This window comes from Arachis ipaensis, chromosome B4 (assembly GCF_059453495.1).
Source record: "Arachis ipaensis isolate K30076 ecotype BB chromosome B4, ASM5945349v1, whole genome shotgun sequence".
Lineage (NCBI taxonomy): Eukaryota > Viridiplantae > Streptophyta > Magnoliopsida > Fabales > Fabaceae > Arachis > Arachis ipaensis.
Window position 1 is genome coordinate 91,270 of NC_142439.1, and position 25,222 is coordinate 116,491.

A 25,222-nucleotide genomic window follows, 5' to 3' on the forward strand; every position below is an offset into this window, starting at 1 on the left:
TTTCTTAGTTGGGTTAGCACTAAGAGTGAAGAGTTAGGTATTAGCATAGTTAATGTCAAGTTAGGTTAGAACTTGAGTTTGAGAGGATTGTCAATCCTGTGAAATTGATGTATGTAATACTTTTAACTATAGTGGAAATTCCTCCATTGTTGTGGAGGAGACTGGACGTAGGTTGCATAGCACAAGGCAACCGAACCAGGATACATGCTGGTGTTAGCTTTTCTCTTCTCTGTAATGTTTTATTTTCTGATATTCATGAGACAAAAATAAATTATCTCATAAATTTCTGCTGCTAAATTCAAACAGAAGCAGAATTTAAAGTTTGCATTAAAGGGTCATTTTAGTAACTTAAAAGAAAGGCATAGATTCAATCCCCCCTTCTCTAAGCCTACCACAACCTTCAATTGGTATCAGGAGCTAAGGTCTCAAGAATCAAGCTTAACCGCTTGGAGCAAAGATCCAATGGCAAACAACTTGGGCACAACCACAGTTGCCTACAGCCTCACTGAAGGCCAATCAAATAATAGGTCTCCCTTCTTCAACGGGAAGAACTATGCCTACTGGAAAGAGAGGATGAGGATCTTCATTTAATCCATTGACTACAACATATGGAATATTGTTATGAGCGGTCCCAAGATTCCAACAAAAACAAGTGCTGATAGAGTGGTAACTCCAAAAGAAAAAGTTGAATGGAATGAGGACGACAAGAAGAAGATGGAGCTAAATGCTATCAACCTTCTTCACTATGCTATCAGCTTTGAAAAGTACCGAAAGGTTCTAGATACAAGACAGCCAAAGAAATCTGGGAAAAACTCCAGGTTACACACGAAGGTACTAAACAAGTCAAAGAAACAATGATTGATATGCTGCGAAAAGAATACGAGATGTTCAACATGAATGATGGAGAAAGCATTGATGAAGCGGTTGAGAGATTCTCAATCATAATCAACAACCTTGATGCTATGGGTACAAACTACTCAGAATAAACCCTAGTGAGAAAACTCCTTAGAAGCCTCACAAAAGAATGGAAAACCACTGTCACTGTCCTAACCGAGAGCAATAACCTAAGCCCTATACCTATGATGAGCTGAGAGAAAAACTCCTTGCCTATGAAACCACACACACAAACCTGGACTCAAAGAAAAAAAGAATAGCCCTCAAGTAAAAAATAGAACCAAAAGAGATTGAGTCCAGTGATGGTATTTCAGATGATGAGCTTATGTTTTTTACTAGGAGATTTAGAAGGATGATGAAGAACAAGGGCAAATACAAGGGTTCAAGCTCAAAGGAACACATGATGGACTTGAGCAAGGTGACATGTCATCATTGTAAAGAGGCTGGACACTTCAAGCTAAACTATCCAAAGCTCAAGAAAGAGGACAAAGAAAAGAAGAAAAAGAAGAGAGTGCTCATGGCAGCTTGGGAGGATCTCGAGAATGACTCCAATGAGAAAGAAGACTCTGAAGGTGAAGACAAAGACTGTTTCATGGCTGGAAACAATAACTTTGATGAGATTTGCCTAGCATCCAAGAACAAAAAAGATATGTGGTACTTGGATAGTGGATGCTCAAGGCACATGACTGGAAGGTCAACTTACTTCATCAAACTAAACAAGTATGATGGAGGTTTTGTGACCTTTGGAGATGATGGTAAAGGTAAAATAATTGCTGTTGGAAAAGTAGGTAATGAACAATCTACTTTCATTGATGATGTATTTTTGGTATGTGGTTTAAAGCACAATCTTTTGAGTATAAGTCAGCTGTGTGACTTAGGATATTTAGTGACTTTCAAAAGGCTTGAATGCTGTGTTATAAATGAAAAGACAAATGAAGTACTTTTTGTTGCCAAGCGTTTTAATAATGTATATGGACTTACTCTTGATGAACTAAAGGATCAAAATGTAGCTTGTTTTCATTCTAAAGAATCTGAAAAGTGGTTATGGCACAAGAGATTGAGCCATGCAAGTATGTTTCAAATAAACAAACTTGTAAAGAAAGAATTAGTAAGAGGTCTTCTTTTGATAAAGTTTGACCTTGCCAAATGGGAAAACAAACAAAAAGTTCTTTTAAACCAAAGGAAGACATCTCTACTAAAAGACCACTTGAGTTGCTACACATTTATTTATTTAGTCCAACAAGAACTCAAAGCCTAGGTGGTAAACATTATGGTTTAGTGATTGTGGATGACTATACTAGGTTTGGTTAGGTTTTATTTCTTGCACACAAAAATGAAGCCTTTACGGCCTTTGAACCTTTTTGCAAGAAAATTCAAAATGAAAAGGATTTGAAGATCTCTTCTATAAGAAGTGATCATGGAACTGAATTTGAAAACAATGTATTTGAATTCTTTTGTGAGGAATTTGGAATATCTCACAACTTCTCTTGTCCAAGGACACCACAACAAAATGGTGTGGTGGAAAGAAGAAATAGAAGCATACAAGAAATGACAAGAGCTATGCTTTGTGAGAGTAATGTTCCGAAACTCCTTTGGGCTGAAGCGGTTAACACAGCTTGCCACATTTTGAATAGAACAATCATAAAGAAATTTTTGAAGAAAACCCTTATGAACTTTGGAAAGGTTACCCACCAAACTTAGACTACTTACACATCTTTGGATGCAAATGTTTTGTTTTAAATAACAAGGATAATTTGGGTAAATTTGATCCATAGGCGTATGAGTGTTTGTTTGTAGGATATTCCACAACTAGTAAAGCATATAGAGTTTATCATCAAGATGCTAGGATTATTGAAGAGTCCATACATGTTACATTTTGTGATACTAACTTGGTGCAAAGTATTTTGGAAGATTGTGATGCAGGGAATCAAGCTCAAAAAGATGTTGAAACTGTACAAAATCAAGAAAATGGAAATTCTGTTCAAACTGAACCAGAAACTGCAGTTGCTGAAAATTCAAGAGACAATTCCATTTTGTCTCATGAATCTGAAGGAAATCCTGAAGCCAACAGCACCTAGAATTCTTTGGTATCTGAATCTGCCTCCAAGTCCACCAGACCTCATGAATGGAGATTCTTGAAGAATTATCCTGAGGAATTTATCATTGGGGACGTCTCTCATGGAGTTAGAACTCGGTCTTCAACAAGAAAAGAAAATGAAGGAACAAACATTGCCCTTCTCTCTCAAATGGAGCCTCAAAATGTTAAGGAAGCCCTTGGTGACCCTTCTTGGAAAGGCAATGGAAGATGAGCTCCAAGAGTTTGAGAAGAACAAAGTTTGGACATTGGTTCCTAGACCAAATGGAAAGAAAGTGACCGGAACCAAATGGATTTTTCGGAACAAGCTAGGAGAGGATGGTAGCATTGCAAGAAACAAGGCAAGGCTAGTGGCTCAAGGATATGACCAAGAAGAAGGAATAGACTTTGATGAATTCTTTGCTCCTGTTGCCCGAATAGAAGCCATAAGACTTCTCTTAGCTTATGCTGCATTTTGTGGTTTTAAATTATATCAAATGAATGTGAAATGTACATTTTTAAATGGTGTGATAGATAGGGAAGTGTATGTGGAGCAGCCACCAGATTTTGAAAATAAAGAGTTTTTCAACCATGTTTTCAAATTATCTAAAGCTCTCTATGGTTTGAGACAAGCTCCTGGAGCTTGGTATGAGAGACTTAGCTCTTTTCTCTTAAAAAATAGTTTTCAAAGAGGCACCACAGACACTACCCTCTTTATCAAAAATTCTAATGACTCCTTCATTTTAGTCCAAATATATGTTGATGACATTATTTTTGGACCAGCCAATGAATCCTTTTGTACTGAATTTGGAAAACTCATGAAGTGAATTTGACATGAGTATGATGGGTGAACTTAATTTTTTTCTTGGGCTACAAATTAAACAAACTGAAAATGGTATTTTCATTCATCAAGAGAAGTATGCCAAGTAATTAGTTAAGAAATTTGGTATAGAAAATGCCAAACCCATGGGAACACCCATGCACCCTAATTCAAAATTAGACAAGGGAGAAACTGAGAAAGATGTGGATGAGATTAGGTATAGAGGAATGATTGGTTCTCTTATGTACTTAACTTCCTCTAGACCCGATATTGTGCAAAGTGTTGGATTGTGTTCAAGGTTCCAATCCAAACCAAAAGAGTCACATCTTTCTGCAGTTAAGAGGATCGTTAGATATGTTCATGGCACATCCAATTTTGGTCTTTAGTATCCTAAGATTGATGATTTTTCTGTAGTTGGTTATTGTGATGTAGATTTTGCCGGTGATAGAGTTGATAGAAGGAGCACATCAGGCTTATGTTGCTTCCTTGGAAAGTCCTTAAATGTTTGGTCAAGTAAGAAGCAGCCAACAGTGGCTTTATCCACTGCAGAGGCTGAGTATATAGCTGCTTCCTCTTGTTGTTCTCAGCTTATGTGGTTAAAAATACAGCTTGCTGATTACAAATTAAATGCTGAAAATATTCCCTTGTTGTGTGATAATATGAGTGCCATTAATATTTTAAAAAACCCAGTTTTGCACTCTAGGACTAAACATATTGAAGTGAAATTTCACTCAATAAGAGAACATGTCCAAAAGGGGGATATTAGCATTCAATTTGTTAAATCAGAGGAGCAATTAGCAGATATTTTCACAAAATCACATGCTGAGGACAGATTCTGCATGCTTAGGACTAGCCTAGGAATTCTGAGCTATGATTCATTATTTAAAAATTGCTGATGTGTTTGTTGGAGTTTTTGTCTCATAAACAGGTATGAGACAATTCTGGGCATGTGAAGAACTTTCCCTTCAATCAGCGTGTTTTGGGCTTGTTGCAAGTGAAAGTTGATCTGGGTCAACCTCAAAAAATCAGATCATGGGTGGTCCTACATGCTTCCTTAATTCAAACCACCTCTGGACTTAATATGAATGTTACATTTTTTTAATATTTGTTTTTGTTAGCTTGTGTGTTTCAGATTTTTGTCCAGAAAGACTTTTAGGTTGATTTAACTTTTTGTTCAAAAAAGGTTTTAAAAATTTAAAATTAGTTTCCTATTTTATTTTAAAATCAAATAAAATCTTTTTTTATGAGGTCATGTCTTTTCAAGTCATATCAAAAGGTGATGCAGTTGCATAGTTTGTGAAAAACTTCTTTTGGGTACGGTTACCAACACTCCCTCTCTTCCTTCCATTAACTTCTCCACAACTCATCGGTTTACTCCACCATCTTTACTGCTTCTCTTCCCTCAAAAGCCTTAAACTAACCAAATGAGGAAGAAAACCATTGCTAAAAGGACTCCTTGTGAAAAAGTTTACAAGCTTCTCACAAAACCTTCAACTCGCTCCCAAAACCGAACCTTCACTCCCTCTCCTTCTCCTCCTACCTCATCTCCTCGGACTGATCCTATGGCACGCACTAAAAACCCATCTAGGGTTCCATCTTCAGCCAAGCCAACTCCTCCTCCAAAGGAACCTCCTTTAAGGCTGGATCATCAAAGCCAAGTTCTTCAAAAGGGAAAAGACCAGCAGCGCCTGAACCTGCCTCTGAGCCCCATCAACCCAAGTCGAGGTTTGTTCTATTACGTTCTCAGTGAGGTAAAACTCAAGTTCCTCTTAAATCTGTTAGAGAACCTGACATTGATCTTTTTGCTCATAAATCCCAGTTCATGACATCACACTCCAACTATAATCCTTTTAGATTTAGGTATGCCATGAACAATGACTTTTATGATGGAGTTATTAAGTACCATATCCTGTGTCCCTCTTTTCTTGCTGATTTACCATCTTTGAAAAAGAAAGGCTTTCCTTTTGTTGAAAACTTAAAATTTCTGGACTGGAATCATCTTTTTGATATCAAAAAACCTGTTTATCTTCTATTGGTCAAAGAGTTTTATGCAAACATGTCATATCATGAGGGTACTGTTCATTCCTATGTAAAGGGAAGAGATATTGTGCTAAATAATAAAACCATCAGTGATTTATTGAAGTGTATTGATGTTGGTCCTTGTTCTTATACCTCTATTAAGTGGGATGAAGGAGTTGGTGTTTCTTACAATGATGCTTTGGCTAATATTTGTGAACATGTCTCCTTGATTGATGGCATTACACCCACTCACGAAGTCCTAGGATATGAACGTGCTCAGTTGCACAGAATCGTCAACCACATCATACTTCCTCAAAGTGGTTCATATCAAAGGGTTTTCTACACTGACACTCTTGTTTTATATGCCCTTCTCACCAAAACAGAAATTTCATTTGCATATTTGATGGTTAGATACATGTTTGACTCTGTTAGGAGTGAAAAAGACAAAGCACTTCCTTATAGCATGTTTCTAACTTGCATATTTGAGCATTTTGGTGTTGACTTGACTAATGAGTTTTATGAAAATAGACATTCATATCTAAAGGGAGGTGGTGCAGTGAAACAGCAAAAAGGATCTACTCGATCTGAGAGAGTGGTTCTAGATGATAATGATGAAGAGTTCATTCCCGATGAATCTCCTCCTCCTTCCACCGAGGGTACCTCCATCTCTACTGGCCAAAAATCTGCTCTGCTAAATGTTATCAAGGATGTTGTTCAGGAGTTTGTCTCCCAATCTAATCACATGATTCCTATGAGCAAAGAGCAAAGAAAGTTAGCCAGCAAACATGAGAATTCCCTCCGAAAATCAAGGGATAGAGTGGCTGTGTTTATGAAGTTCATTGATAATCTTAATCAAGATGAAGATCCTGCCACTGATGTTGAAGAGAAAGCTGATTCAGAGGGAAATGGTTCGGATGCCTAGGATTGTTTCATGAAGTTACTGCTGTCTGCTCTTTTTGTCTCATGAATTCTGTTCATTTTGCTACTTTGGAACTTATGTTTGTTATTTCTGAATGACTGTAATACCTTAACAACTGCTGCAGTTACTTTTAATTTATTTGGTATTTTGAACTGTGTTCTAACAACCTCTTGCAGGTTTTAAGGTGATGTTTTGATTAAGTTTGCCTATTTTCCATCCTTGATGACAAAAGGGGGAGTAATAGCGATATACTTGATCAATTTTTAGTTACTTGATCATTTTTAGTTAATTGTTGCTACTACAATGTTGTTGGCATGAATTTGCAAATGTTTGCAACTGTTGTAATCATTTTGGCATGAGTTTGGAAACTTGCTTTATGATATGTTGCTGTTTTAACCCTAACCCTGGAGTTTTAATGCTCTGCTTTGACTCAAGTATGATCTGTCACGAGCTATTAAAAACTATCATTGTCTGCTGCAACTTTGGCTTGTATATGGCATTTATTTGGTTCCAAATAAGTATATATAAACAGGAAAGAAGAGAAGAGCATAAATTCAGGGGGAGCTACTCTTGAAAAGGAAAGAGAGAGCAACATAAAATCAAGCAACATTATTCAAAGGAAAGTTTCTTAACCTTACTCAAATTCATTTTCTTTTGATCTATTGCTAAAATATGTTTGTCATCAAGGAGGAGATTGTTGAGTTAAGTAATTAACTAAATTAATTAATGATGACAAACATTATTTTATTGGGCAAAATAAATAATTAGTGTTGATTATTTATGATGATATGTTGCAGGCCAAAAATAAACATAATGGAGTAGCCCAATTGGATGAAAATAAAAAAAGGCTGGTGGGTTAATAACATAAACGAAGACCAAAAGAAAATAAAGTTGAGAAATCAAAACGGACTAAGCAAATCATAACCCGATCCAAGCCTGATTTGATTTCAGCAAGCAAACCCCTCTCATTTGCTTTACCAAAAGCAACGTTCACTTTTGTGCCTTGGTCAGAAATCAAAGAGAGAGAGAGAGAGAGAGAGAGAGAGAGAGAGAGAGAGAGAGAGAGAGAGAGAGAGAGAGAGAGAGAGAGAGAGAGAGCCTCTTTCCTAAGCTAATCACCAAAGAAGCAAGAAAGAGAGAGATTAAGCTTGAAAGGCATATGTCAAATCAGCAAGTTCAAACCAAATCAAGCTTAAGAAAAGATTAAAGGTAACCCATTTCCTTTTACATGCATCAGATCTTCTTCTCTTCATCTTCAATGTTCTGCCTATCCATTCTGAGATACATGGGAAAGATGTTGTCTGTTCTTCTCTACTGTAAATCCACGGTCTTAAACATATCCTGGGGACCAAGTTGTTTTCAAGGGCTGAGATAAGGTTTTACCATTGAAAATTTTTATTCATGATGTTTTATGGCTTTCGGTCAACCAAAGAGGTCAGAAGCAAAGTCCCAAATTTAAGTAAAAATGGGAGAAAGTGAACGGCTGGGGGTTGGTGAAGCACACTGCTCAAGAAGTTGACCTAGGAAGAGCAACCAAGCAACATGCAAGGAGATAAAAGAGGTTTGATGTTCATTGAGAAGCCAAGGAGAGATAACCAGTGTATTGAGGTTTGGTTCTGTGAAAAAGTTCTCTGAAGAAGTTCTTCTACTTGGACAGTGCTTTCTTTCAAAGAAGCATTCCGCCAAAAATGAAGAACTGAATCAGAGACATGTAAATCTGGTTTATCACATAGCAAAGAGGCTATTGTAGAGTCAATCTCCTTCATGTTTTACAAATTGTATTTTCACTTTTCAATGTTTATCTTTCTGTAATTTCTTGAGTGAAAAGGCACATTGAGAGAGCTCAAGTAAAAGCCATGAGTGGAAAGAGGCTGAGTGATACACTTGACAGAAAAGCCTAGAGTTATTTTCAGATTTCTTTAGGTATGTCTATGTCTTGTATCTTGTACCTGTGAGGTGTCCCTTTCTTAGTTGGATTAGCACTAAGAGTGAAGAGTTAGGTATTAGCATAGCCAATGTCAAGTTAGGTTAGAACTTGAGTTTGAGAGGATTGTCAATCCTGTGAAATTGGTGTATGTAATACTTTTAACTATAGTGAAAATTCCTCCATTGTTGTGGAGAAGACTGGACATAGGTTGCATAGCACAAGGTAACCGAACCAGGATACATGATGGTGTTAGCTTTTCTCTTCTCTGCAATGTTCTGTTTTTTGATATTCATGAGACAAAAATAAATTGTCTCATAAATTTTCGCTGCTAAATTCAAACAGAAGCAGAATTTAAAGTTTGCATTAAAGGTCATTTCAGTAACTTAAAAAAAAGGCATAGATTCAACCCCCCTTCTCTAAACCTACCACAACCTTCACATAGAAAATTTTTTAACTATTTTTTTTATCATTAAACTAATCATGTGGTGTTAAATTCATATATAAGAGATCTAATCATTCTTTTGTCATTTGTAATAAAATGATGTATTTTTTTTATTTCACAACACATTTAAATATATTTTGTTGGTTAAATGTGTTAGAATTTTGGATTTGTGGTTCTTTAAAGTTTTTTGTGTCGTTTATAAAAAATTTTGGTGTCATTTCTAATAGATTTTAATAAATTTTTTTTTATCATTTTTGTTATCATTAAACTAATTATGTAATATTAAACTAAAAAGAAGAAGAAGATAATGAGGATGATAATGATGGTAATGATAATGATACTGAAAGAGGAAGAGAAAAAAGAAGGAGGAAAAGAAATCAAATGAGAAAAGACGGATGGGAAGGAGGAGGAAGAAGAAGAAGAAGAAGATGACGATGATGATGATGATAGTAATGATAATGATAAATGATAATGAAAGAGGAAGAGAAAAAAGAAAGAGGAAAAGAAATCAAATGAAAAAAAAAAAGAAGGGGAAGAAGAAGAAAAATAGAAGAAAAAGGTGGAAGAACAAGAAAAAAAGCGAAAATTTAATAAACGCGTATAATGTATATGTAAATTTGATTTGATTGAACAAGTTTAAATTAAAAGTTTGATTGTCTAACATTTTTGTATTTTTCAAATACATGACTTGTTAAATAATTATATTAGGTGTATATTAAAAATTAATTATTAAATTAGTTACAAATATAAAGTACATATTAAACTATTAAATATATATTAAAAATAAAATAAACTATATACATATTTATATACAAATATATCATGATTAATTTTTTACATGTATATAGTATTTTTATTTGTTAAAATATTATATTTAACTAAATAATAGTGTAACCAATTTAGCATGAATACTCACCAAGAAAAAAAATTACATGAATAATATATTTTAAAATAATTTCGTTAGATAACCAACTAAAGTACCAGCCAATTCTGTCAACTCTTATTGGATTGCATTCCAAGACCTATTACAACACCTAAACATCTGAATCCATTTACTTCTTGTTACCCTAGTTCACCTTTTACCTCCTCCATTTTTTCACCGCAACCACTTCGCCACCCTACTCTTTCCCGCCTCAGCTCCCTACGCCGTGCATTCCCGATGATGAAGAAGCACCGCCCCACCCCTGTTGCCTCACTGCTATACGCCGTCTAAATAAGCAACGCGTTGTACCGCCTCTGCTCCCCATAGTTGTACCGTGCATCTGTTCCCTTGGGTCGTGCGATCCGGACGCCGAAAAAGTACCACGCCGCGCCGTCACCTCACTGCTCCACGCCATCTGAATAAACAACACATCGCATCGCCTCTGTTCTCCACAGTCACGCCACACATCTATTTTCTTTTTGCCCCTTGTAGTTGGATATTTCTTAATGCAAGTTTGCGAGTGTTCATTCTTAATTGATGGAGGTTTATTTGCTAGTTAGATGAATGTTTCTTTGTGTTGTAGTTGGATATTTCTTTTATTTGGTGGATGTATTTTTACTCTCAACTGGATGTATAAAATTTGGAATGTTTCTTCTTTTTGTTACTGAATATTTCTTTTACATATTAGTGGATGTTTCTTTTTGTAGTATGCAGATGTTTTTTGGTGCACTACGAAGACGCAATGGCAGTTCACACGACGACACAACGACAACCGCTCGAGTCCTTGCAGCGAAGACATGACCATCCGCGAAAATTTCCTCTAGCGGCAATGCGTGCGGCGCACTGCACGACAGGAGTTGGGGCACTTCGACAAGCGGGGATGCAAAAATCTGCATGAACGAAAATGCTGACACGATGGAAAGGAACGTAGATACTATTATAGACGGTGATTATGGGGTTACTTTATATAATATTTATTATTTAAAATTGGTTTAATATTAATTATTTACATTTTAATTTTAAAAAGAATTTAAAATTAATAATTATTAAATAGAATTGTTTAAGTTAGATGATTTAAGAGTTGTCCCTATATTTTTTTTATTTTAAAATTGTTAATAGTAAAGCACTAAAGATCGAGGGTAGGATCATATATAGTTCTGCGAACATTTTCAACTATAATTGTAGAGAAAGGGGATCTTCGAAAATTATGCCCTAACTCTCGCATTAACCTCCAATTGCTGGAAGTCTGAAAAAAGATATAATTTTTATTGGATTAACTTTGGTGATCACCTGTATATGACAGTTAGACGCGCTGTCACAAAAACCTAAATCCAATGCCTTATTATTTCCACTTCAGGAAAACCACAATCCAAGTAATTATTAACACTGCGGAGAGGCTGAAGAAGAAAAACCACGGCTCTGCATAGATCTTTCCTTTATCTTTGTTTCAATGCATATTCGATCCAGAGGTTCCAGCATCTTCTTCAATTCCCTTCTCAACCTCAACGAAATTTTCTCAGCTTTTCCGTCATTTTGTTGCTCACTGATTCTTCCCGGTCAAAGCTACCCACGAATCGGGTCTTTCTTTATTTGATCCGAAGCATAGAAAGATTTTTTTGTATGTTTTAAAAATATTATTTTAATCAACAACCCTAAACTCCCATTTTCCGGGTGTCTCAGATTGGCTAGGGTTCGATATTCATTTCTTCCTTTAAAAAACAATTAGGTGTTTATGTTGTTTGTGGTAGGAGGAGGATAAAGACAATAGATACCCCTTTGTCTCCGCCTGAGATTGACTGATAAAAGGTTGGTCCTTGATGATTGCAGTATTCGACCCCAATTGGCCCTCACTCTTTTTCAAAACGGAATATTGCCTTTTTCGCTGTCAATTCTATCTGTTTTTGTTCATTCATTTTATTCTTTGTTTGCTTCTTAATGGTAATGCGAGAGTTCCAGGGAAAGATTCTGGTTTTATATTATGTTTAAATTAAAGAACAGCGAATTCCCTGTGCGCTTCTTGTTTCAGCAAGCTCTGTATAATAAGAACCAAAATCACCATAAAATTCTCATGGCTTATTTGGCTGGTTACGATCCTTGTTCCCACTTGAGCAAGAGCTTTTCCCATTACCATTCTCTTCCTTCTTCTTCTGATCGTGGCAGCTACTTGTCTTTCCCATTTCTCCCAAATCTTGTTTATGCCAATGTTTTTGGGGTTGGCAGAAGCAACGGTTTTAGTCTTAGAGGTTGTAGCTTTGACACTAGTGGTGGTAGCAGTAATAGGAATGATAAAATTGTTGTGAAAGCGAATGCGAGGCCGCGCATTGTGGCTCGTCCTTTACAGCCTTTTTTGGCTGATTTTGAGCAAGGGAATTCTGTGAGGAGTGATGGCCTTGATACTACTCTCATTGGTGCATCGACTAATGGAACTCCTACTAAGCTTGTTTCATACCGTGATCATCATTTGTCCCAGAAAGTTGTTGTTGCTGTTGATGTTGATGAGGGTATGTGAAGCATATGTATGCATGTGGAATTTGCTATTTGAGTTTTCACTACGTGAATTATTAATTGCTAGTGCAGAATCTTGACTACCTTCCAATTTAAATATGTATATCTGTTTAAATATGCAAGGCGTAATGCTGTGCTGGATGTCTTTGTCTTTTCTTATGTTTTTATTATTTTCGAAAGATGATTGAAGAATTAAGTCAAATTACCTCCCTTGGTGCATGAAACGGTCAGAATATCATGCATAGTTCAAAGCTACAAGTATCTCTTAAATGTATATTTGTTTAAATGATGCTTGGTCAATGTATGAGTGGAACATTCTTTCTGCAACTCTCTCTCTCTCTCTCTCTCTCTCTCTCTCTCTCTCTCTCTCTCTCTCTCTCTCTCTCTCTGTGTGTGTGTGTGTGTGTGTGTGTGTGTGTGTGTGTGTGTGGTGTTAGATGCTAATTTGAATAGTTATCGGAAATCTTAGAAATGTGTAGAGGCTGGAGATTGAAAAATGATGCAAGCAGAGAAATTTCTTGTATCACTGGAAAACCCCTATAATTCCCGTGGTGTTTGATGATAGTCTGCAGTTTTCTTTTCTCACTTCCTTATTATGCTGAACTATATGATTATTCACTTTTGCTATCTCTGGTGCATATTCTTTTCATCTGTTTTTTTTTTTCTTAATTATTATAAGCAGTATTAGGGAACTTTGTGTCAGCTCTCAACAAGTTCATTGCTGATCGGTATTCATCAAGTTATTCAGTTTCTGAGTATCACGTCTATGAGTTTTGCAAGGTATCATTTGTTGCCTGCTCTGGCAATTCTGTACACATTCATTTCAAGTACTTAAACCCTGGAATTATTTATAGTTTTAAATTAACATCAATTGAGTACAATTTGTATGTTCTTCCATATGCTCTTTTTTTGTTCCCTATATTCACCCGCGTTGTTTCTTTTAAATATAAAATATGATGTTGCACTGAAATTATAATGTAGCATTGTTTCTTTTCAACACTAGTATTGCGTGAATTCCTACCTCCTGATATCAGGATTATTTGCGGGTACTTCATTTTGCTTTGGCGTTAATCTTCCAATGCGTAGTGTCATGTAACCCACCATTGTATGCTTGGGTTTCTTATAATTTGGGGTGATCTGATCTCTCTCTTTCAGTTCCTTGTCGTATCAATTTGCCAACAGCCAATTTTCCCAACATATATTGGGTAGGGAATTCTTCTTTGCACGAGAGGGATCATTATTTTGATTGTACCCTTCAGTGCTATTAAAATAAGAAGTCACTGATGAAACTGTGTCTTCTTCTATGGCATTTAATCCATATGTTACCATGAACTTGTGCATTTTCCTGACTTCCTACGTGGACTCTGATGCACTCTTCATTTTTGTTTCAGATATGGAACTGTTCACGTGACGAAGGTATTATGCTATGAACAGTTTTTGCTACTCCATTTCTTATGAAAACTTGTGGATAAGAACATTTTTTCCTTCCCATAAATTTTTGCCAAGGTTCATGTATCATCTCTTGAGATCAGATCCCGTGTAAATCCGATTCTTAAGTGACTCATTCTGTTAGTTTTGGTTTCTAGATTGGCAATTTTTTGTTGAAGCAAGCCTAAATTCTGAGGCTTATCATACATTGCAGTCCTGATATGGCTAGTGAAATTTTTTTATGCTTCATGATGACTAATGCAGTTGTTTTCTGCAGCTGATATGCGTGTGCATGAGTTTTTTAAGACACCATATTTCAAGACAGGGATCCACCCTCTCCCAGGTGCTCAGAAGGCTATTCAGAAGTTATCAAGATTCTGTAGCCTATCAGTTGTAACGTATGTTTTTGGCATTGGACATTGTTCAAGCTGTCAAGGACTCTTGTCAGTATCAACTAACTTGTGCTTTTATTCTTTCTTGATGTTTAGATCACGACAGAATGTGATTAAGGATCACACAATTCAGTGGATTGAGAAAAATTTTCCTGGATTGTTTCATGAGATTCACTTTGGTAACCACTTCGCTCTTGATGGAGTTTCAAGACCAAAGTCAGAGATTTGTAGGTATACCCTTTAATCCCTTCACTTTTTCTTACCCCAAGGTTTGGATCTTTCCTTTAGCTGAAGCTGGAGATATCCAAGAGATTAAACAGGAAAATATCCGAATTCTCTTCTTCCCGTCTCAAGACGGAAGTGTTTATGATGTCCTACTTCGTAATTTCCTGTTGTACTGCCATTGACAGATCTCTAAATGCTAAAGTTCTTATTGATGATAACCCAAGATATGCCCTAGAATGTGCCGAAGCTGGAATTAGAGTTTTACTTTTTGATTATGAAAATTCATATCCTTGGGCCAAGAATGAGTCTGTTGATCAACACCCCTTGGTGACCAAGGTCAAGAACTGGGGAGAAGTGGAACAACAATTGCTGTCATTGATATCTTCATAATAACATAAAATTCCTAAAGCAAGGACTTGTGGAGACCAATTCTGTGTGAAGTGCTGGACTAATTCTTGCCTGATATATATATATATATATATATATATATATATATATATATATATATATATATATATATATATATATATATAGCAGCCTAAAATATACCCCAACTAGAGGGTTATGGCCATAGCATAGGTTGAGGTTGAATAACTATTAAGTGATGAGATTGTATTCTTTTTCCCATTTTGAACAATGAAGAGTGAAACAGGTAGTTGTTCATTATAGTGGAAATTCTCATTACCTTACGATATGGATAACTAGGGAAGCCTTGAATGCAGAAGTGAACTTTCAAGTATAGGGTACTACTATAATTAAGGTTCCATGTTGACCATAAAATTGTAAGAGATCTAATGTTGGATAATGGTGATAAATGGAATAATACGCATTTGTCTTCATTAAAATCTTGGCTCTCTTCTACGTATGCCATATTATCTTTTTGGGATACAACCAACCATGTTCCTTTTGAAGTGGGTATTGCAGCATTGTGGTATGTTCACGTGGCTGACTCCATGCATGACTTGTTCTTTTGTACAAGTTCATTTACTTACGGAAATTATTTTAGTTCTGACCAAATACATACTATACCTTAATCCGTGTAATGACTTTAAAATCCGTAACAAGAATGCATAAGCTATAAATGTTCAATTAATTTTGCTGCTGTTAAAATGAGAATCTGCTTGTACAATGCTTTTATTTTCTTCCAGTTAGGCTCAGAAGCTGGTTTACATAGTTCATTTCTGACATTTGTTTTATACAATGGCAGTGCTAATAGTTGTTATGCCAGAAATGCAGTGATTATTATAGTTGAAGTTATTTACATCATAAATTGAACAGTATATGATGAGTCCTTTTATATAAAAAGAGTGACATTTTAGTAATAAGTTTTAGAAATAATCATATATGGGGAGGGGAGGAGGGGGAGGGGGTCCATCAAACACCTACTCCAGATATTACTCGTTCTTCTCAATCAAGTTGATGCCGTAAGCCTCTATAGTATCCAGCGCTGTAAAGGTCACAAACAAGCATTATAAGTGTTAACATTTGCAATGTATGGCGTTCGAATTTTTATTTCTATTTTTATTCTTTTTTCCATCTTACCTGATGCAAAATCCTTCTCAAAAGAGAATAATGAAAAAGAAGTGAATACAAGAAAAAATTTATTTAGTCCATTAAAAAGGATTGCCTAATTGATTGTTGCAATTGGTGGCTGGTTTTGCTGATAACTATGGTGGTGGTTGAAGTTGTCCTTACGTGCAACATTTATATGTATGCCAGAGGAAAATAAAAAAGAAAAAGAAAAAAAATAATCATCCGATCACCTGGAATGTATACTTCAGGTTCCAAAGGCCTTAAGACACCTCTAGTCTGAATTTTCTTTGTCAGTAGAAGCTGCAAAAACCATATATAATTAACTCACCAACAACGTTTATTTTAGTAACATGAAAGACCAAGAATGATGCGGAGAGTACCAGCGCTCCAATTGCTACCGGAATACCAACAGTAAGGGCCATGGCACTTGTTGTTTTGCCATTGACAGTCTTACCAAATTCAAGCAAAGTTGCTCTGTGTTTCTTGGTAATTTGACTCTCCGGGTATTCTACCTCCACTTCATGGTATAAAAGCACCATATCCTGATTACAAATCAGATATTAATGTCTATGGTTATTTGCCGATGCATTTATTCATGTTGGTAAACAACACTTGGTTCTTCTTAATGGCAGATGAACTTGGGAGACTCAAATGCCGGAAATACGAACTAACAGAAGTATACCTTCTCTGTACCGGCATAGGATAACCTCTCTTCCATGCGGAAACATGCAACGTCAAATGCACTTTGGCAGGAAGTTGGGATTTCTTCTTGCTCAAGAAGTCCTAAGGATCTATATACAAAAAGATAGGTGAAAATGAAAATCTTTCAAATGAAAAGATAAATAGAGGTATAGAAAACTTACATGAGTGTTTTTGCTGTATTCATTGCAGTACTTTGTTCTTTGCAATGTCCTAGTGTTAATATCCTTTCCATAATTTCCTTCTCTCCTATCATTGGTTCTTCTGGATCTTCACTTGCAACATCTAGAAGTTTGAGCAAGAATTTTCTGAAAGTCGGTCTCTTTTCATTCTTCAACAAGGGATGAGTTTCATTGTTAAAGAAACCAATCCTAGAGAGTGTTCCCATGATCTGGCTGAAACCTGTACCTCAAGCTACCATAAATAAGTTCCAGAAAGACGAGCGAACAATTTACATGCTTAAAACACACTGAAAGCAGATTGGTTAATTTCATTTTGGAGACAGGACTGGTTCACCAAAAACTTACTAATGCAGTTTAAACACATTTTTTATTGAAACATCGAACATATATAAACCATGCCTTCATAGCGGAGGGTTCCACGGAAAATGGTGGATGCTTCAGATCCTATGCCATATAAATCCCCATAAAGTAGAGAGTTACGATTTGGGAGACATTCCAAAGCAAAAGCAGGAAAGTCAGCTATCCTTATTCTTGTAGCTGAATCATAAATACTGTCCCCTGTTCCAAAACAAAGCAGATGAAATCTTTATAAGCTAGGCTTCTCTAGGGATAATTCCAAGCATGTTGTTATTTGCCATGCATGAATACAGATTACAAAATCATTTGAAGACAAAAGAAAAATGAAGATAGAAAATACATCCTGTTTGTTGCTTTCTTGAAATTTTAACCCAACTTACTAAAATCTTACCATCAATGTGTATAGTTTCACCACAGTATTTGTAGGTTGCAGGATTTCTCCCAGCTCGGATAGCCCCTACAGGACTCCAGCTGACATAATTGATAATCAGTGAGTTCTTATGGCAACAATCATAAAATATTTCAACTACATTAAGAAGAGCAAGTTGTACTGCCGAGTTGAAAGCAAATACAAAAGTAGGTAGATTTAGAAGAACTTTTCTTTTTGGAAACATAGACTAACAGATACATGCCTCCTCTTGATCAAATCTAATTGAATCCATAATTGGTCATGTAAGTATTTACTCAAAAAGAGAGAATTCCCCAATTGTTAAACATTTTGCCACAACAACCATGTTATGAAGCTATTGATTAATAAGCCGTCTTTCTCAAGTCATTAATGCAGCAAACTAACATGTTCTTTTGACTAATTGTTTATCAAACCAGCCAGCTCTGAAAATACCAAAAATGTAGTTTTTATTTCTAAACCATGATGGTAAAAGACATTAAAAAAAAGTACCTAAATTTATATGCTAATGGATTGTTAGCAGCATCAGGAGATGGAAGTCCACCACAGTGAGAAATGAAAGACTTAATTTTCCCCTTCCGCATATGTGCTTCATTGATCATTTTCATTGCCATCATGTGATCTGGATCACCAGCCATATAATAAGAAATTCTGCGTATAGCTAGAGATATTTTCAAGCATCTAGAATTTTCAGTAACTTGTTTCGGCCAATGAGTTAAGACAAAAACAAGTGAACAATTAGTTGTGAAGGGATGATTTTTTATGACATATGCAATCTAGACGAAGCATTTATAATGACTTCTCTTGCAATCTTCTCAGGAAATAAGCTTATACAATAACTAAATTGGTGCAATGCCATGATCATAAATTCAAGGAATATTTCTCTCACAAGTGAAAACAAAAATTTAAACAGTTATTTATACCATGTATATCAACATAAAAGCACTAGTTTACAACTTCAATTATCAGAACAGATCTAACCTATTCCTGGATCCAATCCCATCTCCCCCAGGATAGTAATACCAGCATCTTTAGCCTTATCATTTAGCATTGACATTGAGCTATCAACATAGCTAGCAGTGACAAGATGCTTCTTCAGCTGCATCAAAAGACACATTAATTTACTCAGGTGGAAGCCTAGAACAAGGAGAGAATAATTATTTGCTAGAACTACACTTAAGAGGATTAACACAAAAAATAAATGTTTCTTCTAGATTCTGCCCAGAGACTTATGTATAAAGCAGTGGATCACAGTGGAAAAGATTTCCTAACATTACTTCTATTGTTGCCTTATCATCTGTTATACGCATGCTTTATCTAAAAGCTGCATAGTTTTATTTCTTTCTTCTGAAAACAATACATAGTATTCCAGTTCAATCTTGAATAGTTAACATAAAATACTGTAAATCACCTCAATGCAAGCATTTGCAACATTAATGTGACAACTAGCAGGGAGCAAGCTTATAACAACATCAACCTGCAGACATATATAAAGAAAAAATGTCAAGGTTAATCCGCCATCAAATACCCCCAAGAACACAAAATAGATATCGATGTGTAAAATCCTAAAATCCTAGTCTTCATTGACACATCAGAAAGCAATATTTAGAAATTTAAAGCTGCTTTTTCCAGCCAACTGCCATTTCAATCTCTTGTAAGAATCTCTCTTAAAGAATCAATTAAGATAACTGCATAATTATTTCCAAAATGACAATTATACCTGTGAAACATATTTATAAAGATTTTCATGATCCATCACATCAAGCTGAACTCCTCTTACATTTGGGATGCCTTTAACAATCTGCACTGATATTCTGATATCAGATCAACTATTCTTATGCAAAAACCAGTTCTGCTTCAATAATAGAACTAATGCAAAGGTAAATATTTTAGTAGGAAATAAAAGAAAAAAGAACCTGTTCTGCATCCTTCAGGTAGAGAGATCCGAGAATGACTTCAACTTCAGTTAGATCCTCAAAATCATCTTCAAGCAATGTCTTATACCATTGGCTGGATGAAATTCTTCCAATTGATGATAACACTTCGGCAGCTGGTTGACAGACCCTACCAGCACCAAGAATTAAAACTGCTGCCTTCTTTTTTGAGTCAGGCACCTTATTTATGCCATTCTCTTTTACTTCACCAAGCCTAAGTGAAATTTTGCTTGGATCTTGATTTAAAAATCCATGATCTTCATTAGGATTAGCAAGAGATGTTAGAGAATCAATTATTTGATCCAGAACAGCCTTATCATCTGCTCCAACCTGTTGAAAACCAATCACATTAATGCATCATTAATCAATACAGTTGACTAGTTTTATGTAACAATGGTAAGCCAAATGATATTTTCACCCAAAAAAGGCTACTCCAGGCATCGGCCTCTGGCCTTACTAGGTCCGCAACGGCCATGCCAATGACACAGAAAGAGGCATAGCAAAAGTCTAGAGAAATTAGACAGATTAAAATTTCAGTGTTCCATTTAGACTCAATGAGTGAAAAAACTAGATTTTCTTAAAGAAGAAATGAAATTACTCAGTACTACACTTCATAAAAAAGAACAGATTTGTGGGGGATATGTGAACTAAAGTACTAAACATATTTCGGTTTTTGAAATAGACAACCACTTACTTCAAGTTCTGAGGATGATATGTCATCAGCACACTGACCAACATGGCATTTAACTAAGTGGAAGGAGCCTCCTGCAGCTTCAATAGTATCTAAGGCCTCATTTATCAGAAATTTATCAAATAGGTGACCAGTCAGAGATATCTGCCAGTTACATTCAGTGTTCTTCATCAGACTATCAACTGCACACATTAATATGGAATGTACAACAAATGAATAGTAAAATGAAGCTCAGGAACAGACCAATATATTGTATCTCCTTTTCCTAGATAAAGAATCTGCTAGGTTGTCTGATACTTCCCTACAAGTCAAAAGACAGTGTATACATTAACTAAAAATAAAAATAAAATGGGGGCAAAAACCCAATCAAGTGATTGGAAAGGATAATTTTTACAAGCTTAAAGAAACACGAAAAAGAATGAAATATAGATCAGACACATACTCTGGTGATTCAGATTTCCGCATGCGGGGGATATATTCAAATAAAGGGGTTAGGGCACCTCCATATGCTATGCAAGCTCTCCTTAGGTGAGGTGGCAGGCTTGTAATGTCTGAAGTAGAAGCCAAATTTACGACAAATCGGGACAGTATGTTTCCAAAATGTTGGGAAGCCTAACCATAGTGGAATCGCATATTCAATCATTTCTTGAACTAAAGTATTCTTTATTGAATGAAATAAGGGAATTAGAAAATGAGAAGGCATCCACCTCTACTGCGAATTCTGTTGGAAGAATGTCAACAGCTAAACATAACACACCATTCCCCTCCAAGTCATCATCATGGTAGGAATTCTTTAGGGGATCATATCTAACAACAATGTTAAACAGAGAAATTTAAAAAACAAATGCAACTTGTAAATGTTTGGAGTTGACTTGAGTTTGGGAGGTGTATTGCAGCTATAAGACAGAAATTTGATGCTTTACATTCAAGAATAGAAAGGTTACTTTGACAAAGAACCTTTGGTTCTTTTCTGCTTTTTGGTAATCTTTTCTGTTTTTATCTTATTTTCTGGAACAGAAGAAAAATTCATGAAATGAATTTCATGAACATTATGACAACTCTGCAAAGTGCTCAACAATTAAATCTTGAGTGACTCTAAAGCATAACTATTATCACTTTCAAAAATAGATTCCATGGCAAATACTAGTATATGAAAATAAAATAAGTGACTTGCCTAAACTAGTGGGATGATTCAAATTTTTAACAAAAGTATACCTGAAGAAGGGTGAATCAATTGAGGTAGTTCGGTTAACAAACTCTAATGAGCCCCCTATATCACACGTTATGTCTGCTATTCCAACAAGTGGGCACCCCTTTCTTATTAAATCTTTAGTCTGTTCAGTGCTCAACAAACGGGGAAATCTCTGCTCCCAATACATGCAGTTGACTAAGATAGGTAAATGTGAGTAATAGTGCTTCTTAAGAAAAATCAATTCATCAACAAGCATTTGACGCCAAATATGGGTGGTAAGCATGATGGGACCTACCAATAACAGATGCATATGGTGCTACTTTTTCATGGAAAATTGGATTGTAATGTTCAGGATGTGCATAGTAGTCTGCCTGAAATAATCAAATAAGGAAAGGACACTAGATAAATATCTCAACCCCTGTTTTTAACGTATAAAGATCAGTGTTGTTAAATCAACTAAATAAGATTGAGAAGGTACAATAAAAATCAACAGAACGGTTAAAATAAATAAATAAGATAAGATAAAATTGTTACATTTACATTAAGCTAAAAAATAGAATCTAGGGATACTAATGCGGATTGCAGAGTATGAATGAAAAGAAATTAATATAAAATTCCAGAATTCATACTCGAGCAACTAACTCACCTTGTCAAACACTTTAGTTGGATCTTTGGGCTCAACAATGTCTTTGGCAGTCACAATACAGCCATAAACTTGGAAAACTCTTTTTGATGGACGGTGCAAGTGATCAGCATCCTAAAAAAGAATGTGCATGTGAGACAGCACCGAACTTATGTTACGAATGTGAAAAGCAACATGAAAAATGACAACATTCTATCTATTTACTGATCTAATCAAATTGATATATGAGGATGAATGCTATCATACCAATTTCTAAGCTCAAACATTATAAACTTTAATACCATATTGAAATTCTGTTTAAATTATAGGGATTGAATGGAAAGGGTAAAAGGAGAAAGGAAATAATATCTTTTTCAGTGAAAAGGCAATGAATAATCAGCACGCTGTGAAATGAAACACTGAACTACTACTCCTATTTGTGACTATAAGGAAAACTTACCGCTTCATGTAGGTTGCTTAGTTTACTTGGATCTACGAAGGTATGAGGAAGAAGCTTAAATATCTCCTGTGCTCCCAAACAAACTACAGAAAAGAAAGAGTTCAATAGTCAATATAAGAGTCACATTTCCAAATTAGTTAGGTACAAGTAGGCAAGACTTTTAAGAAATCATTAGTCCATTAATACACAGAGAAACATAATTAACATTTTGCATCATGTATGCTTATGAGAGGATAAGCCAAAATGCAAGGGCGGAGTATCATTTCAACATAGGAGCTGTACCATTTCCTGAACCAGTGAATACAAAAACTAGGGGACAGATTCCCAGTGGCAATCCCTGGGTTGCAATTTCTTCACCAATAGAAATCACAGCAGCTTTAGCAGCAGCCAACGAAGGGTACATGTAGGATGATCCCAATGATAAGAAAGGTGTTGAGTATCCAAGACTCAAGAACCCTGAGATATAAGAACAGAACAGACAATATGATATTAAGTTCACTAGGTGAAGACATTGAATTTGTAAATACTAGAATTGAAGTGTTAGGATTAGAAGAAACATACGCTGTCCTAATCCGCGTAAGAAGTCAATCATTCCAGCCCTACCAGCGAAATTCCCAAATGCAAGTAACCTCTTCCCATTATCCCCAGTAATTAACTCATAGTCATATAAGGATGCTCTCTCAGTTAGGATCTACAACAATTGTTTTTTTTTTTTGGGGGGGGGGGGGGGGGGGGGACAACAAAAATAAGTCATAAGTACTAGAAAGAAAACCACCGCCACAAAATTCTGAAATTCAGAGCCACATTCAACTTGAAGAATTAGATATCATAATATACCTTGTCCAGCAAAGGCATGTTTTCTTTCTGTGCTTTATGGGTATGGGAGAAGAAGGCATAAGCTCTGTCGGGTAAAATCATCTCTAGCTGCACAAAAAACACATTCCAAAATTGCAGCACATAATTCTTATCAGTATCTGAATCTTATTACTAATAATCCAGCTCGAAGTTCGTGGTTGCCCCTCTCACCATGATTTTTTCATATCTTTTCCAAGACCAGATCGAAGAGATCTAACGAGGCCTTAATCTTTTAGACCAACTCAATGTTGATAATGACAAGTTCATAGCACATGCAAAACAATAATTAGAAAATAATGCAAGTTGAATTTGACCTTAGGTTGCTTGATGCCAAGGATGAGGCCACATTGTGACAAATCGTGTGAAATCTCACAGCCAACTTCTTCATATAGAGCATCATGGTGGATTCTCTTTGTGCTTGGCTGCACGATGATTCGAGACACACCACCACCGCCATGAAGTAATCTTGCACAGTGTGTTGGAGTCAACGGTGCCCTTCTCTCCCATTTGTTCACGGACTCAGCTAGGATCCCAACAACACCGTTCCCAAGCATTCTCCTTTCAAAGATCCTTCTACCTGCAATATAATCGTATCATATGTCAAATTCAATTGTGAATTATTCCAACCCAACAACAACAAATATTCATTCCCAGCAGCATTAATTAACTCAAACACAGCAACTACCACCACCTTAACAAAAAGTAAAATTCAAACTTCAACTAAGATGACAGAAAGAAGAGGGAGTGATCATATAACAGAGAAGCGAAGAGAGAACTAGAATGGATAACAGAATGAAGGACACGTACGTTTTCACTGCAGTTCAGTTCCTTCTTTCTGTTTCCTACGAAAGAATCAGTTGCTCTGGGAATTGTGTATATATATGTCAGCTTAGTTCAATCTTAATTATATTAAATAATACTATATTATCAAAATAGTTGAAATTTGGGTAATTTGGTCTACAAACGTGAACGATGAGGTGGTAAGATAAGTGCTCATAACATTGGCATGGCACTGATCAAAAGGAAAAGGAAAAGGAAAAGGAAAACGACAAGGCCGTGGTGGAACCCAATTGAAAGCGAAATGAGGTATCGATATTCCATCAAGATTCATATTATTCATAGTACTTGAAATGAAATAAAATAAAATAAAATAAAATATCAAAACTCAATAAAAATTTTGCTAATTTTTTTTATACGAAAAATATGTATTTTTTAAAAAATGTAATTATTTACAGGTGAATAAATTTTATAAATAAAAAATTAATATGCAAATATGTGTTAAACACGTATCATCATTTTAATAATAGATATATGTATTAATATTCTGATTCACACGTAAAATACGTATTAAATATATCTTTTATATATCTATAATATTATAATACGTTTTAAATATCTATATTAAACTAAAATATTATCTTCGTCTTCATATTAAATATAATTTCCATAAAATCACTTATTTTCATAGACATCTAATAAATTAAGTTTATCTATTCAACATTTCAACCCGATTCATTAAAGTCCACAATCAGTTGGAAATCCAAAGCAAATTAAATTATTCTAAACAGAAAATTAAATAATAAAATATGGTATGTTAAATTTTTTGTGACGATGCTTAATTAATTGAGATAAAATTTATTGTAAAAAGTACATATAATCCATAAATAACTGCTGTCAACAAATAGAAAAAGAAAAAGAAGGAAGGAATATATAGAAGGACTCCT

General features: G+C 35.4%; 2 protein-coding genes across 2 annotated transcripts; one reads left to right on the top strand and one right to left on the bottom strand.

The window, feature by feature from the left end:
- Positions 1–11,204: 11,204 nt before the first annotated feature.
- LOC107638431 (Haloacid dehalogenase-like hydrolase (HAD) superfamily protein) lies at positions 11,205–15,412 on the top strand. The gene is made up of 6 exons (XM_088483179.1): positions 11,205–12,518; positions 13,205–13,302; positions 13,914–13,938; positions 14,228–14,348; positions 14,439–14,573; positions 14,753–15,412. Exons 1-6 carry the CDS (start codon positions 11,996–11,998, stop codon positions 14,955–14,957), a joined length of 1,107 nt encoding a protein of 368 aa, XP_088339305.1. The 5' UTR covers positions 11,205–11,995; the 3' UTR covers positions 14,958–15,412.
- A 259-nt stretch (positions 15,413–15,671) lies between these two features.
- Positions 15,672–24,576, bottom strand: LOC107638430 (lysine-ketoglutarate reductase/saccharopine dehydrogenase bifunctional enzyme). Its single transcript, XM_088483178.1, has 25 exons — positions 24,306–24,576; positions 23,813–24,075; positions 23,481–23,567; positions 23,205–23,334; positions 22,926–23,099; positions 22,644–22,726; positions 22,208–22,318; positions 21,857–21,932; positions 21,585–21,756; positions 21,077–21,176; positions 20,812–20,981; positions 20,613–20,670; positions 20,373–20,513; positions 19,661–20,008; positions 19,465–19,545; positions 19,156–19,221; positions 18,726–18,843; positions 18,237–18,366; positions 17,730–17,809; positions 17,381–17,539; positions 16,964–17,201; positions 16,783–16,891; positions 16,481–16,642; positions 16,331–16,400; positions 15,672–16,014 (listed from the first exon to the last, which is right to left on the bottom strand). The coding sequence occupies exons 2-25, from the start codon at positions 24,050–24,052 to the stop codon at positions 15,962–15,964; spliced, it is 3,156 nt and encodes a 1,051-aa protein (XP_088339304.1). The 5' UTR covers positions 24,053–24,075; positions 24,306–24,576; the 3' UTR covers positions 15,672–15,961.
- Between the last annotated feature and the right edge of the window lie 646 nt (positions 24,577–25,222).

Excerpts from the sequence above, each read along its gene's own strand:
- LOC107638431 (XM_088483179.1), top strand. The coding sequence starts at position 11,996 with ATGTTTAAATTAAAGAACAGCGAATTCCCTGTGCGCTTCTTGTTTCAG. Across the intron at positions 12,519-13,204 it reads TGCTGTTGATGTTGATGAGG|TATTAGGGAACTTTGTGTCA; the intron begins GTATGTGAAGCA and ends TATTATAAGCAG. Across the intron at positions 13,303-13,913 it reads ACGTCTATGAGTTTTGCAAG|ATATGGAACTGTTCACGTGA; the intron begins GTATCATTTGTT and ends TTTTTGTTTCAG.
- LOC107638430 (XM_088483178.1), bottom strand. The coding sequence starts at position 24,052 with ATGCTTGGGAACGGTGTTGTTGGGATCCTAGCTGAGTCCGTGAACAAA. Across the intron at positions 23,568-23,812 it reads TTGGCATCAAGCAACCTAAG|CTAGAGATGATTTTACCCGA; the intron begins GTCAAATTCAAC and ends TTTTTTGTGCAG. Across the intron at positions 23,335-23,480 it reads ACATGCCTTTGCTGGACAAG|ATCCTAACTGAGAGAGCATC; the intron begins GTATATTATGAT and ends CAATTGTTGTAG.